This window comes from Eupeodes corollae, chromosome 1 (genome assembly GCF_945859685.1).
Source record: "Eupeodes corollae chromosome 1, idEupCoro1.1, whole genome shotgun sequence".
NCBI classification, from domain to species: Eukaryota; Metazoa; Arthropoda; class Insecta; order Diptera; family Syrphidae; genus Eupeodes; species Eupeodes corollae.
Window position 1 is genome coordinate 150,999,040 of NC_079147.1, and position 12,325 is coordinate 151,011,364.

A 12,325-nucleotide genomic window follows, 5' to 3' on the forward strand; every position below is an offset into this window, starting at 1 on the left:
TTAAATTATTAAAAATTTGTTTTCGACTAAAAATCTATTTAACAAAACAAGATTTTCAAACTAAACTATTTCTTTATATGAAAAATATTGTTGGTAATTTTAAAATGTTTAAGAATAATTCAACTGACAACCTGTCTAATAGAAAAGCACGCCACGTACCTAGGCGTATTCTCAAATGACTTTTGCAGAAGCTGTTTGGATGAGGAAGACGAGGAAACAGTTCTTCATCTCTTCTATACATACTCTGCGCTAGCTCAAAAACGTAAGAATTATCTAGGAGAATTCTTGTATAACGCTCTGAAAGATCGTTACGTTTTGTGAGGGGCTTAAACTGGTTTCATTGAGCTTAAAAGAGAGACTCAAGAATGTGCTATTAAACTAGCCTAAGTGGGTCCAATTCATCACAGACAGCCACTATATCCTAACTTACTTGTTGATATCTCAAAATAATCAGTTTTGGCATATACTTTCTTTTGGTACCAATGATAAGCTTAATGTACGGTATGTCGAATTGAAAATGTTGGCATTTCTTGACGTTTCAAAATCCCTAGAATCTAAATAAAAGATTTTTAGGGAGCTGTCCGTGTGTACGTATGTCCGTACGTCCATACGTTGGAAAACCTTTTTTCGTCACAAGATTTAGAAAGAACCAATAACGCTAGCGATTTCAATTAAATTTTGTATTATATTACGAGTAATGTGACGTAATACCAAACTAAAATAATTTTGAAAAAAAAATCTATTAACGGTTCTTTTTATAAATCAATCAACCAAAAAAAACAATTGTCACCTCGAATGTTTTACAAACAAAAAATGATTTTATCTCCAAAATAGTTGTATGCATTGAAGAATAACGTTTTTGGCATCTGGTACAATTTTAAGAAGAATAGTATCCACGGTTTTCTTAAATTTAAATTAAAAATCTATAAGAATATTACTAAAAGTTACTAAAAATTGACGTTCGACGAAAGTATCTTTTCAAATATTAAAAATTTTGGATTTAAACTAATTAAATTTAATAGAAAATATTGTTTTTGACATTTAGTAAAATTTGTATAAAAATTTAAAAAATCAGTTCTTTCAAAAAAATTCAAATTTCTAAAAAATAGTTCTCAGTTTTGGTAAAAATTGATATATGATTCTTGATATCTCGTGAATAAATGAAATTACTTCAAAATGATTTCAATTTGTGTTAAATTTTCTTTAAAAAATCCAGTCTTTATATTTTTATATAAAAAGCAAAAACTTTCAAGAAATTAATAAAATTTGGGTGTCAACTAAAATTTTCTATTATTATAACTATTTAGTCACATGTACATTTAAGTTTATTTTTTAGAAAAATTCAACTGACAGCTTTGTTAATAAAACACGAAAACCTACAAAAACAACAAAAAACTGATAAGAAATGGTTTTCGACTCAAGTATTAAGAAAAGAAAGAAAGATACTGACTTCAAATTATTTATCTCACACAAAATATTTGTGTGAATATTTTGTTAAAATTTTAAGCAAGACAAATCGACAGACAGAATGGGAAGCTATCAGTGAGGATGCATCCCAACTCCTTTAATTAATATTTAATATTATGTCATTTCAAAAAACCTAGTCTAAAAAAGATCAAAAGTTAAATATTCGTGGAAATGGAGGTAAAAATGAAGGCTTTCCAAAATAAAAGTTTTTAGTTTGCTTACATCTATGTAAATACACGAAACATGATTTTGAAATAATTTTTCATACCGAATCAATTGATACCAACAATCAGCACGATACGATTTTTCTGCGTAAAGTTTATTTTTTAGTTCTCCAACTTCAAACTCAAATCTTCCAAGTCGATTTTTAACATATTCATAAAGTAAATTAAGCGAAAGATCATCTTTCATTTGATGCCAATCTCACGGGTATACGTATTGGGCCAAGAATTGTTAATTGTCCTTTCTCAATAGTTCAGGTATTGCAGTTCAGACAGATTGAATTACCTGACCAAGTTTTTTATCTTTGTAGATGTAGTTATAGGAATGGACTAACGAAAAGTAAATGTTCATAAAACCACCGCAATAGTCAATAAGTAAATTTTCGGTTGTCAATTTAGGGATCCGACATTTTTTTACAACTTGATAGTCAATATGCCAACTGTGGTAGTCAATACGACAACTGTAATCAATATGACAACTACGGTAGTCAATGTGACAACTTTGGTTGAAAGAAACTAAGATAAAGGTGGTCATATTGACTAACGTGGTAAGTGCCTTGCACATGAGAGCGAATAACGAATGGACGAACAAACTTGATTTTACACATTTTAAAATGTCAATTTCAAACAAAAACACATTTAAATTATAAGAAACCAATTGAAACTAATTTTAGGATATTAAAATTTGCATTTTGTTCTTTAAAACAAGACTAACAAATTGCAGTGTGGTTGCTATTGCTACGAACTGTCAAACTCTATTCGCGTTCCACATACCATCCACACTGCAACGAATAAATTTTTCGCGCTCAACTTAACCTCAAAATTATACCGCTCTTATTTTGTTTGTTGAAAAGGGTAATTATAAATTGACAATTCTTCGCTGTCTGCGAATAGAAATAAAGCTCATGTGAAAGAAAAGTCAAAATATGCGAGCATCCAAAGTTCGCAGTTCGAAGTTCGTAGCTCATGTCCAAGATGCTTTAGAGCTCCAAAGGCTCTATAAGGGGAAATAAGGGAGTGGAGGTCCCCTCGCCCCAAATTATTTTCAAAATAAAGTAAAGCATTTTTTTTCACTCGAATTTAACAATAAATAATTTATTGTGAAATCAAAAAATTTCCTTTAGTATTGAACAAACACATACATATAAACGGAAAAAAGAATTATCTGAAATTAAATCTTAGGGTTAATGAATGGAACATTTCGAGCTTTTTTCTTCGAAAAATCGTTGATGAATTCGTTGAAATTCAGTTCTCGGAGTAAATCGCTTTCAATGCTAAGTAGAGAAAGCTTCGATAGACGGTTTTGTCACATCGTGGTTCGAAACTTTCATTTCTAATTTTTATTTTTGAAAATGAACGCTCTCCAGCGCAATTTGTTACTATCAAAACCAAATACATTCTCAATGCAATTTCGAGGTTGGGAATGTAGCTTTGAAATTTTGATTTTCGAGAATTTGGTAGTAAAATAGTTTCGGCTATTGATCTGTTATATAGTCCTTTTCCTTTTTGTATGAGTCAATCAAAGACACACAAATTAAACCAACTCATTACGGAGACTGGGCTCTAAATCATCCGAATACAGTTTCATAAATGCTCTCGATGTGATCCAGGAATCCAAATCTCGAACTTACAGCTTCATAGGCATGCAATCTTTCAGTAAGAAAAACGGATAGCTGGTCAATCGCTGGGATGAAGGCGGATACTTTGTATTTTTTCCTTTGTGGCAGATTTGCGTCTTGTGCTTTTCCGTAATCGAGCGGATTTAACCTCACATTTCTCGTTCTGGTGCGGATACGTGGTTGTACATATTCATCATTATGGGATATTTTTTTGGTAGCTTCCTCGTATTTACACAATCATTTCGTTTGAATTCCACGAATGATTTCAATGATTCTAGTGCACGCATGGCCGATTCAAAAATCATTTTCGGGTCTTACAAACGTCTTGTTTATAACGTTGAACCATTCCAAAATGTTGCAAACAAAGCAATTTCGAGACCACTCATCTTCCGTAAAAGGTGCGTTGCTTCATTCCTCACGATATCTTTTCTTTTCTTTATTGAAAGATATGCTGGTTAGAGCTTTACCTACGGCTTTCGGAGCTTCAGCTATCATTTTCCGGTGTCATTTTCGAGACCACAAACTCCTCCGAGGTTGCGAGCAAGAACTACCCCACTCAGCCATTAAGCGATTGGGCTACCCCTTTAAGATGGGTAGTGAATTGGAACTGCTTCTTATTAGGGCCAATTGAGATTTTGATATTTCACTAATTGTCTGATTGGAGTGAACAAATATAAATCAATGATTTCTGTTATGTAAGATTAATATAATTAAATAATCATGTATGTACAACGTACTGTAGGCTGTAGGTAAAGGTAAAAGAGCAAAAAAATATACATATCAAAGGAAAAGATGTTTACTAGTGTTTACTAGTTGGAATTCGAAACAAAAATTTTCCGAAGTCTCAATTGTGTGGGCCCCCCGTTTGTGGAAGCCCTGAGCTTCCGCCCAGGTTACCCTCCACTAAATCCGGCCCTGAGCGTGGTAGTCAATAAAACAACTTCGTTAGTCAATATGGCAACTTCGGTAGTCAAAAAGAAAAATACGGCAATCAATACGACAATTTTTTCTGAAAACCGAAATCTTTATGATTTCTTTAAATTTTAAGATATCCATCTGCTAGAAAAGTAAGTAAAATTTTTGCTAGCAAAATTGACATAAAAATAATCTTCACACGATTGTTAACAACTAATGTACCATTTATACAATATTGAAAAATCAATGTAAATTGTGTTTTTGAAGATACATTCATACATTTCAAATTTAAAGTCAATCGGATGAAAATGGTCCGAGTTATGAGTCAAACAAATTTAAAAAAATGCATTTTAATTTTTTTATAGTAAAAAATCATGAATATATTTGTAATACCTCTAATACAAGCATTTAAAAACATAGTACTAAAAGGTTTTTTACGGCCATTAATGTTTTGGTACAACATTTTTGAGATCCTATGGAACAAATTAAGAAATCAATTTTTTGAAAATTTTAGGGTGACCTAGCCCCCTTAATTCAATAATTTCATCATGAACCACTGTTTACTGTAAGTACACTAGGGTGTCTACGTATTTTTATATTAATTTTTTGACAAAATTGTGTTCCCTTTTGTTTTTTAACTTTGAAAAGGCATCATGTTTGTTCTCCTCAAAAGCTTGTACAAGCCGTTGGTTATTTCAATGCTTAATGTTAGTATAAAGGTTTCCAGTGTTTTTGCATTGAATTTTAAATTCTTTATTGTGTTAACATACGTATGTATATAATATATTTTAATGTATCTTATTTTTTTATTCAACAGTGATTAATCAACAAATTTTACAAAATGTCAACCAATCTTGGCAAAACCTTGCAAATACAGCGAATACAGTTGATTATTCATCTCATTTGCTGTCAGCAACACTGCCAATATCATTACAACACTTCCTTAAATACTCCGAAACAATAAAAAAAGAATCGTCAGGTATAGTCGGCTCACAAATTAACTCAGGAAATTTAAATTTAGGAAATCTAGACACCACATCCGGTTTCAATATTAAAGGTGAGGTTTTAAAGAACGGTGCCAATTTGAGCCTAGCACTTGGCGGTATACATTCGTCAAACAATACAAACAATACTAGTAACCATAATCATAATGGAGGAGGAGGTGGAGGTGGTGGAGGAGGAGGAGGAATTGTTGGCATGGATGCACACCTTACTAATCTTTCAGATGCATCAGGTGTTCCAACTACGACATCAGCACCTGCCGCTGCTAATACAACTACAACAACAACACCTGGTACAACGACAACCGGCAAAAAGACAAAGAAAAAGAAGCCACCAAAGGAAAAGAAACCCCGACCCAAACCAGGTGAGATTCGAGAAACAAAAGCTCTCGACGGATCGACGTTATATTGTTGTCCGGAATGTCAAATGGCATATCCCGATCGAAGTTTGATTGAACAGCATGTTATATCACATGCTGTTGAACGGCGATTCGTTTGCGATATTTGTAATGCTGCTCTTAAGAGGAAGGATCACTTGACCAGGCACAAGTTATCTCATATTCCAGACCGGCCACATGTGTGCAATGTGAGTATATGTGATTCATTTAAATTTGAACTTAATTGTTTTTTTATTTATTTTTGAAAAAAACTTGAGAATTATTCCTTTTTTCTTTTTATAGTGTTGACTTAATTTTAAGAATAAATACATACATTCGGGTTCCATTGGACAAAAAATTGATTTATTTTTTAACTTGAAAGATTGTTATTATTTTTTTTAACCGAGTATTTCAATGGTTTTAAATTTGTGTCCAAAACAAACATTTCAAAATAATTTATTTTCAATCAGGCAAATACGTAGATACATGTTAGAGGTTTTCAAATGACGATTTTGCTTTTTTATCGGTTTCCATTGGAGAAAACAAATTAAATTCGAAATGGTGAAAGAAAAAACCTTATGATTTTGTTGAAAACAAGTTGACAGATTTTCAAAGCCCTTGCAATAATAGAACATATTTCATTCGCTTCGGTTATGCGTAGCTCTGCCAATCGCAGTGGGTTAATAACAACATTGGCCACTCCGTAATTCTTAAGTATTAAGAGTCAATACCAAAGCACACAAACTACACTATCCCCCAACTGCAATTCCGACAGAAACTTCTAGATTTCTATACCTTCCAGATCTTTCTGAGAGGATAAGACATTCCTCGAAGACGGATCAGTAGACTTTTACACAGTCGGATCAACAACAAATAAAGAAGTTGGTGGGGGGGGACTGAAATTAAGTCTCTCATTCCAGCTTTTCAATAATTATAGAGTGTTCCAGGGGGAACTTACGGTGATAAAAGAAGTTTTCTCTTAGCTTTAAGAAAAAGTGATCTCAACATCCGATATTTGAAAGCACGGAACACGGCGTATTCTTAAATGACTTTTGCATGAAGCTGTACGGATGAGGAAGAGACGAGAAAAGTTCTTCACCTCCTTTCTCAATTAATTTAACGTTTCTTAAGGACATCAAACTGGTCCACCATCCGTGAGTTCACCTTAGGTTGTTGTTGGAGGCCCGCTATCCGACTTAACCTCATCTTTTTTATAAATTCGAATTTTAATAGATTCGAAGCCATAGTTCATGGAGCCATTGGTCAAGGCTAGAGGAGCCAAGGATTCTTTCTTGAGGACCACAATGGCGATCCTCCAGTTGTGCGTCGGCAGGGATGGATTACAAACCTTGATCATTTCGAGAATGCCCTCGATAGCAGGAGGTTCGATTGGAATAGGAATTTCGTCCTTAGCGACAACCTCCAGCTTCGCACCTGGCCAAACTTCACCCAACCGGCACAGACAATTATGGAAGGAAGTGGTCGTGGAAACTCTCTCAAAATGTTTAAAAAGCCACCCGAGAGCTTAACCTTGACCAGCTGCCAACGACCAGCCGATATTGTGACATCATCATCGCTCCTGTCAATGACCGCAACCACGACGTTGCCCTTCGTGACGTAACTGAAATTGGTTTGTTTCCTGATAAGATTAAGGAGAGTGCTGGTGTTGTGCACACGAGGCCGTTTTTGTGTCGGTAAAGCCCCTCAGGAGACCTTTCATGTTTAGAGGAGCAGTCTTTACTGGTCCTTGTTGTAGCCAGAACACTGTTTGCCCATTCAACGAGAGCGGTTTGCTGCGGAGTCCTTCCCGCCTCCAATGATTCAACAGAGTCTTTTAGGATTTTCGCAGCTTGCCGCCTTTATTTGTGTAGGCTTTTCGAGAGTTTCCCCTTTCCATTTCTGGATGTTCTCTCAGTAGTAGTGGTAGGGCCATTATTCACAACCCTGCCACAACTGGAATTAGGTATCGTTACCTTACTACTCTCGTTGCATACTAACAGCAGAGGAGGGTCCATGGATTGCAACTATACTTCCTTCTCTGTATTGGCCGCAGAAGATACGGCAACAGGCTTTGACGCCAAACTGCCACGGTCTTGAAAATATACCGGTCTCATAATTTTTTTTTTTTAGCATTCATATTTGGTCCCACGTGTTGCGAAGAAAGAGAGGTTCGTCTGTAAAGAGATTCGCATATACAGATAAGGCTAGGTAATCCGGAGGTCGCCAGATATTCGGATACTCCGTTAGAGACTGAGCTATTTTTTTAATTGGGCCCTTTCAGCCAGGCTGAAAATCGGTACGGGTCGTTTAACACCTTAGATCCAGCCCAATAAAGATAAGAGGTGGTTAGAAAGGAAGAGATAGGGTAAGGTGTCAGTTGATGTTAAGAGCATCATTCTGATATGTAAGGAAATGATTAGGATCGGTAAACAGCAATTGAGCTAGGTTACCTAAGGTGGGAAGGAGCACCGGAGAAAGTAGCGCTGTTTAACTTTTTTGCCATTACAACGTGGGAGGTGGGATGGGAGTTGGTGACATAAGCGTTGGCTTGAGTGCCTTGTGTAAGTGGGAAAGGGTGATCATTTTGGAAAGATAGAGAGATAAGAACGTCCTTTAGTTTCAGGATTTATCTGGAGAAAATTCTCGAGAATCATTGACCTTACTCAGCTTCTACAACTCGACAAGTTTGACGTTCAGTAGAAACCATAGAGAGGGTTAACGAAGAGAATTTTGTATTTCCTCGAAAATAGGAATGATTCGATTTTATGTGGGTTAACATTCAGTCCCACCGATCAGCCGAAAGTATTTTATCTGAATACCCTTATAATGATTAAACACAGTGCGAGCAATCAGGAAAGGAGGATAGGATTAGAAAGGGGAAACCGATGCACATAAGTTGCATGTCAGCACATTGTAATGTGTGGGAAATATTGAGCCTGGTAAAGCATTCCACATTCGTGTAGTGCGGCTAAAGAAAGAATCTCTGTACTTAACAGTACGCCCGAAATTTGGCTCTAGTTTAAACTGATGGGCATTCCTAGCAGTACGGGTATGACGGTTGAATTGTTTAAGGGGAGGAATGCAACTGGCTATTTCAATAGAGCATTGTTTATAAAAGTAACGATGAAACAATGACAGGTATGTGACCTTGCGGCAGTGTTCAAGAGAAGCAAATGTCTCTTCAAGAGAACGATATCCAATAATTTTAAGAGCTCTTTTTTCAATTCTAACCAGAAGACTCATGTACGTTATTGGAGCACCAGCCAAAAATATAAGAGTTATGCTCAAGTTTTGGACGAATAAAGCTTTGTAAATAATTAATTATCTAAGGCATTTTGAAAGAGTTTTTAAAGGGTGTTAAAAACCGCTAAAGCAACGTCATCAGCATAGGCAATCACTCTAAAACCCACCACATCCAGATCAGCTAGGATTTCTTTTACAACCAGGTTCCAGTGGAGAGTGGATAAGATTCCACCTTGCGGTATCCTTCTGCTTACGAATCTTCTATTAGAAGAGTCGCTCAGTTTTGCATTAGTTATTTTACTAGTCAGCATTAAATGAATTAACTCCCAAGCGAACTCTCTTCGTTCACAGATGTTAGTCCAAATATGATTGCAGATGTGTCCACTTTGTTAAAAGCGTCTTAAATGTCAAGGGAAGTAACCATAGTGAACTTTCTATCAAGGAGGAAGAATTTGATGGTGCGTACTTATGTGAATAGCGCGGTTGTTTCCGCCGATTTACCTTAACAGTAGGCGTGTTGAGACGTAGACAGAAGTCTTGTATTAACACTTGTCCCTGAGGCTCCTTTTTTGCCGTACGGTCAAAACCGTGTAATGTGCAACGAGCGTAACAGTAGGCGGGTTGAGACGTAGACAGAAGTCTTGTATTAACACTTGCCCCTAAGGCTCGTTTCAAACTACACGGTTTTGACTGTACGGCAAAAAACCGGACGGCATAAACCGGATCAATGGCTTATTACACATTATATGGTTTTAACCGTACGGTAAAACACGATATATGCAGGGTTCCTGTGCTTAGTATACTTTTTCTTGAAGTGGCTAATCGCACTCTGCCGCACGAATTAAATCGTATGATGTGAAAACATGCATATCCTCACGTACGCCACTAACCTTATCGCGCCGTACGGCTGCCGTATACTGTAGTGGCAGTAGACGGTTGCTACACGGCGCGGCGCCGGCATTTTGCCGTGAAAGCGTATATGCTCTTCTTTTGCGCCTCTAAGAAAATGTCGCCGTGCGATTTTTTGCCCTACACTCAAAACTGTGTAGTGTGAAACGAGCCTAAATGAATATAAATTAGTCTTTGTTATCTATCGTCTGTTCAGAGATTCGCATTATACAGATAAGACCATAGTGGACAGGTATCGCTAGTTACCCCGCAGATCGCCAGGTATCCGAATACTCCATTGCAGACTGAGCTTTTTCTTGATTTGGGCCCCCAGCCAGACTAATCATCGGCACGGGTCATTTTACATCTTGGATCCAGCCTAATAGTAATAAGGTTGAAAGGGAGAGTTAGGGTAAGAAGTCACTTGATGTTAAGAACATCATGCTGATATGTACAGGAATATGCTTAGGATCAGTAAACAGCAGATAAGCTATATTCAACTTCAGGAAAACCTGAGAGAATAAGAGGTGGTTTGGGAGTTGTAATATTTGTGCAAGTGTAGAGGATATGAAAGTCCTTTGGAGAAAGTTTTCGAGAATCATGACATAACTCAACCTCTACAACTAGATCAAAGCTCAAGTAGAAGAGATAGACAATTTTGGAATGACTGATTAGCGATCAAGTGATTCTGATGCTATTTTTATGGTTTGGCTTGTCCTATTTCCATATGATTGGAAAGTGTCAGCATTAAATAGATTAATGAAACAGGACAAACAATTGATATTATTTTCAGCATAAATGACGAAATGTTCAATGTTTTAACTCATTTCAGATTTGCATGAAGTCTTTTAAACGCAAGGAACAGTTGACCTTGCACATCGTGATTCATTCGGGAGAGAAAAAACACGTTTGCATAGAATGTGGAAAAGGTTAGTAGAAAATTGTTGAATGGTAACTTTTCAAAATAAAATTTGTACATCTAATTTCCATTTGTTTTTTTTTTTCTTTTATAATAAAACAAAAAGGTTTCTACCGCAAAGATCACTTAAGAAAGCATACGCGATCTCATATTGCAAGACGCGTCAAATCAGAGGTTTCCGCTCAAAATGTCAATGGCAACAATAACAACAACAACAACAATAACCAGAACAGCACTCTACACGGTTCCTGAGGGTCGTACAAGGACTTTTGGTAGATATCTATAAATTTCTTTCGTATTGTTTGTTAATATCTCACAAAAATAATTGCTATATATAAATTATGATATTAATATCTAATTTATAGTAGTAATTATTTTTATTGAGTTTTAACATCATAAAGAAATTTATCGATTATCTATCATTGGTCCTGCTGAGCGCCAACATTTTTATGTTAAATTAATTATTTCAAATCTCCACATATACTCATATGTATGAACATATATGTATTTAGTTTAATAAGATATAATATATGTGCATATGTATGTGTATTGTATATAATTAAGTTTATTTTTTTTTTTATTTGTGAATTTACTGATATTGATATCAATATTCCAATATATGATATAAGTATATTATTATTTTTGATTCTTCAAATTCCAAAATGGCTGAAAATCCGTGTGTAATGATCAATTAGGTGTGAGTTTATAAAAATAAAAAATAAAAAGGTGAACAATTTATTTTTCTTTTGAAAGTTTTCCTTTTAGTTGCAATATCTTAGTTTATTCTTTTGTTATTTTATTCTTTGATTAATGTTATTAAATTAAGTAGGTACATATATACAAACAAAATCTTACATTTGTATATTGCAATAATAATTATAAAAACTAAAAATTATTAAAATAATCGCACAAGTTACATTTTACAAGAAAGAAAAGAAAAACAAAAACAAAAACAAAGCAAGTAATCTTAATGTGAAAATTGTTAACTAAATTGTCTTCAAAATACACACCATACAAAAAGTGGATACAAAATAAAACAGCAATTAAAATGTACAAAATAGTTTATGAAAAAAAAACATACAAATTAAAATGCAATTTTTTAAGATATAAAACAAAATAAAAACCTCTAACTTGTTTATATAAAACAAAAAAGATAACATTAAAAAAAGAAATGATCACTGTGATCCTATTTTGTAACAATTATACTGCAATTTAGTGTAAGATTGTTTAATTTTTTTTTTCATAATTATTCTTTTATTTTTGCTTTACAAAGAGATTTTATTTATTTTTCCGTTTTTAATATTCTAACTATTATTATTATTATTTAAAATTTAAAAAAAAATGTGCAATTTTATAAAAGTAAATACAATTTAATTTTTATTTATAAATTAATGTTTATTGATTTTTTTTCTTGATAAATCAAGGGAGAAACAGAAAACAAATTTTAACTTTTAAGAAATATCTTGGCATTGATTGTATAACTTATATTTTTAATATTCTAAGATCTTAATTTTTTAACGAGAAATTTAAATGATATTACCAAAATCTTAGCTTACGGGTTTTAGTGAATTTACAGAAAGAGGTCAGCCTCTGACATTGACATATTCAACTCATTAAATTTTTACGCTAGTACCCGTAGCGTGATGTTTAGTGCATTGGACTGTCATGCAAGGGT

The 12,325-nt window shown here is 34.4% G+C and overlaps 1 protein-coding gene across 1 annotated transcript in view; it reads left to right on the forward strand.

Moving 5' to 3' along the window:
* LOC129942759 (uncharacterized) overlaps positions 1 to 11,932 on the forward strand; it is a 49,706-nt gene extending 37,774 nt beyond the window's left edge. Inside the window, exons 4-6 of the mRNA XM_056051819.1 lie at positions 5,040 to 5,809; positions 10,564 to 10,660; positions 10,757 to 11,932. Of these exons, the coding sequence (XP_055907794.1) occupies positions 5,040 to 5,809; positions 10,564 to 10,660; positions 10,757 to 10,902 (1,013 nt within the window). The 3' untranslated portion in view covers positions 10,903 to 11,932. The remainder of the gene's footprint in view (positions 1 to 5,039; positions 5,810 to 10,563; positions 10,661 to 10,756) is intronic.
* The last annotated feature ends 393 nt before the right edge of the window (positions 11,933 to 12,325 follow it).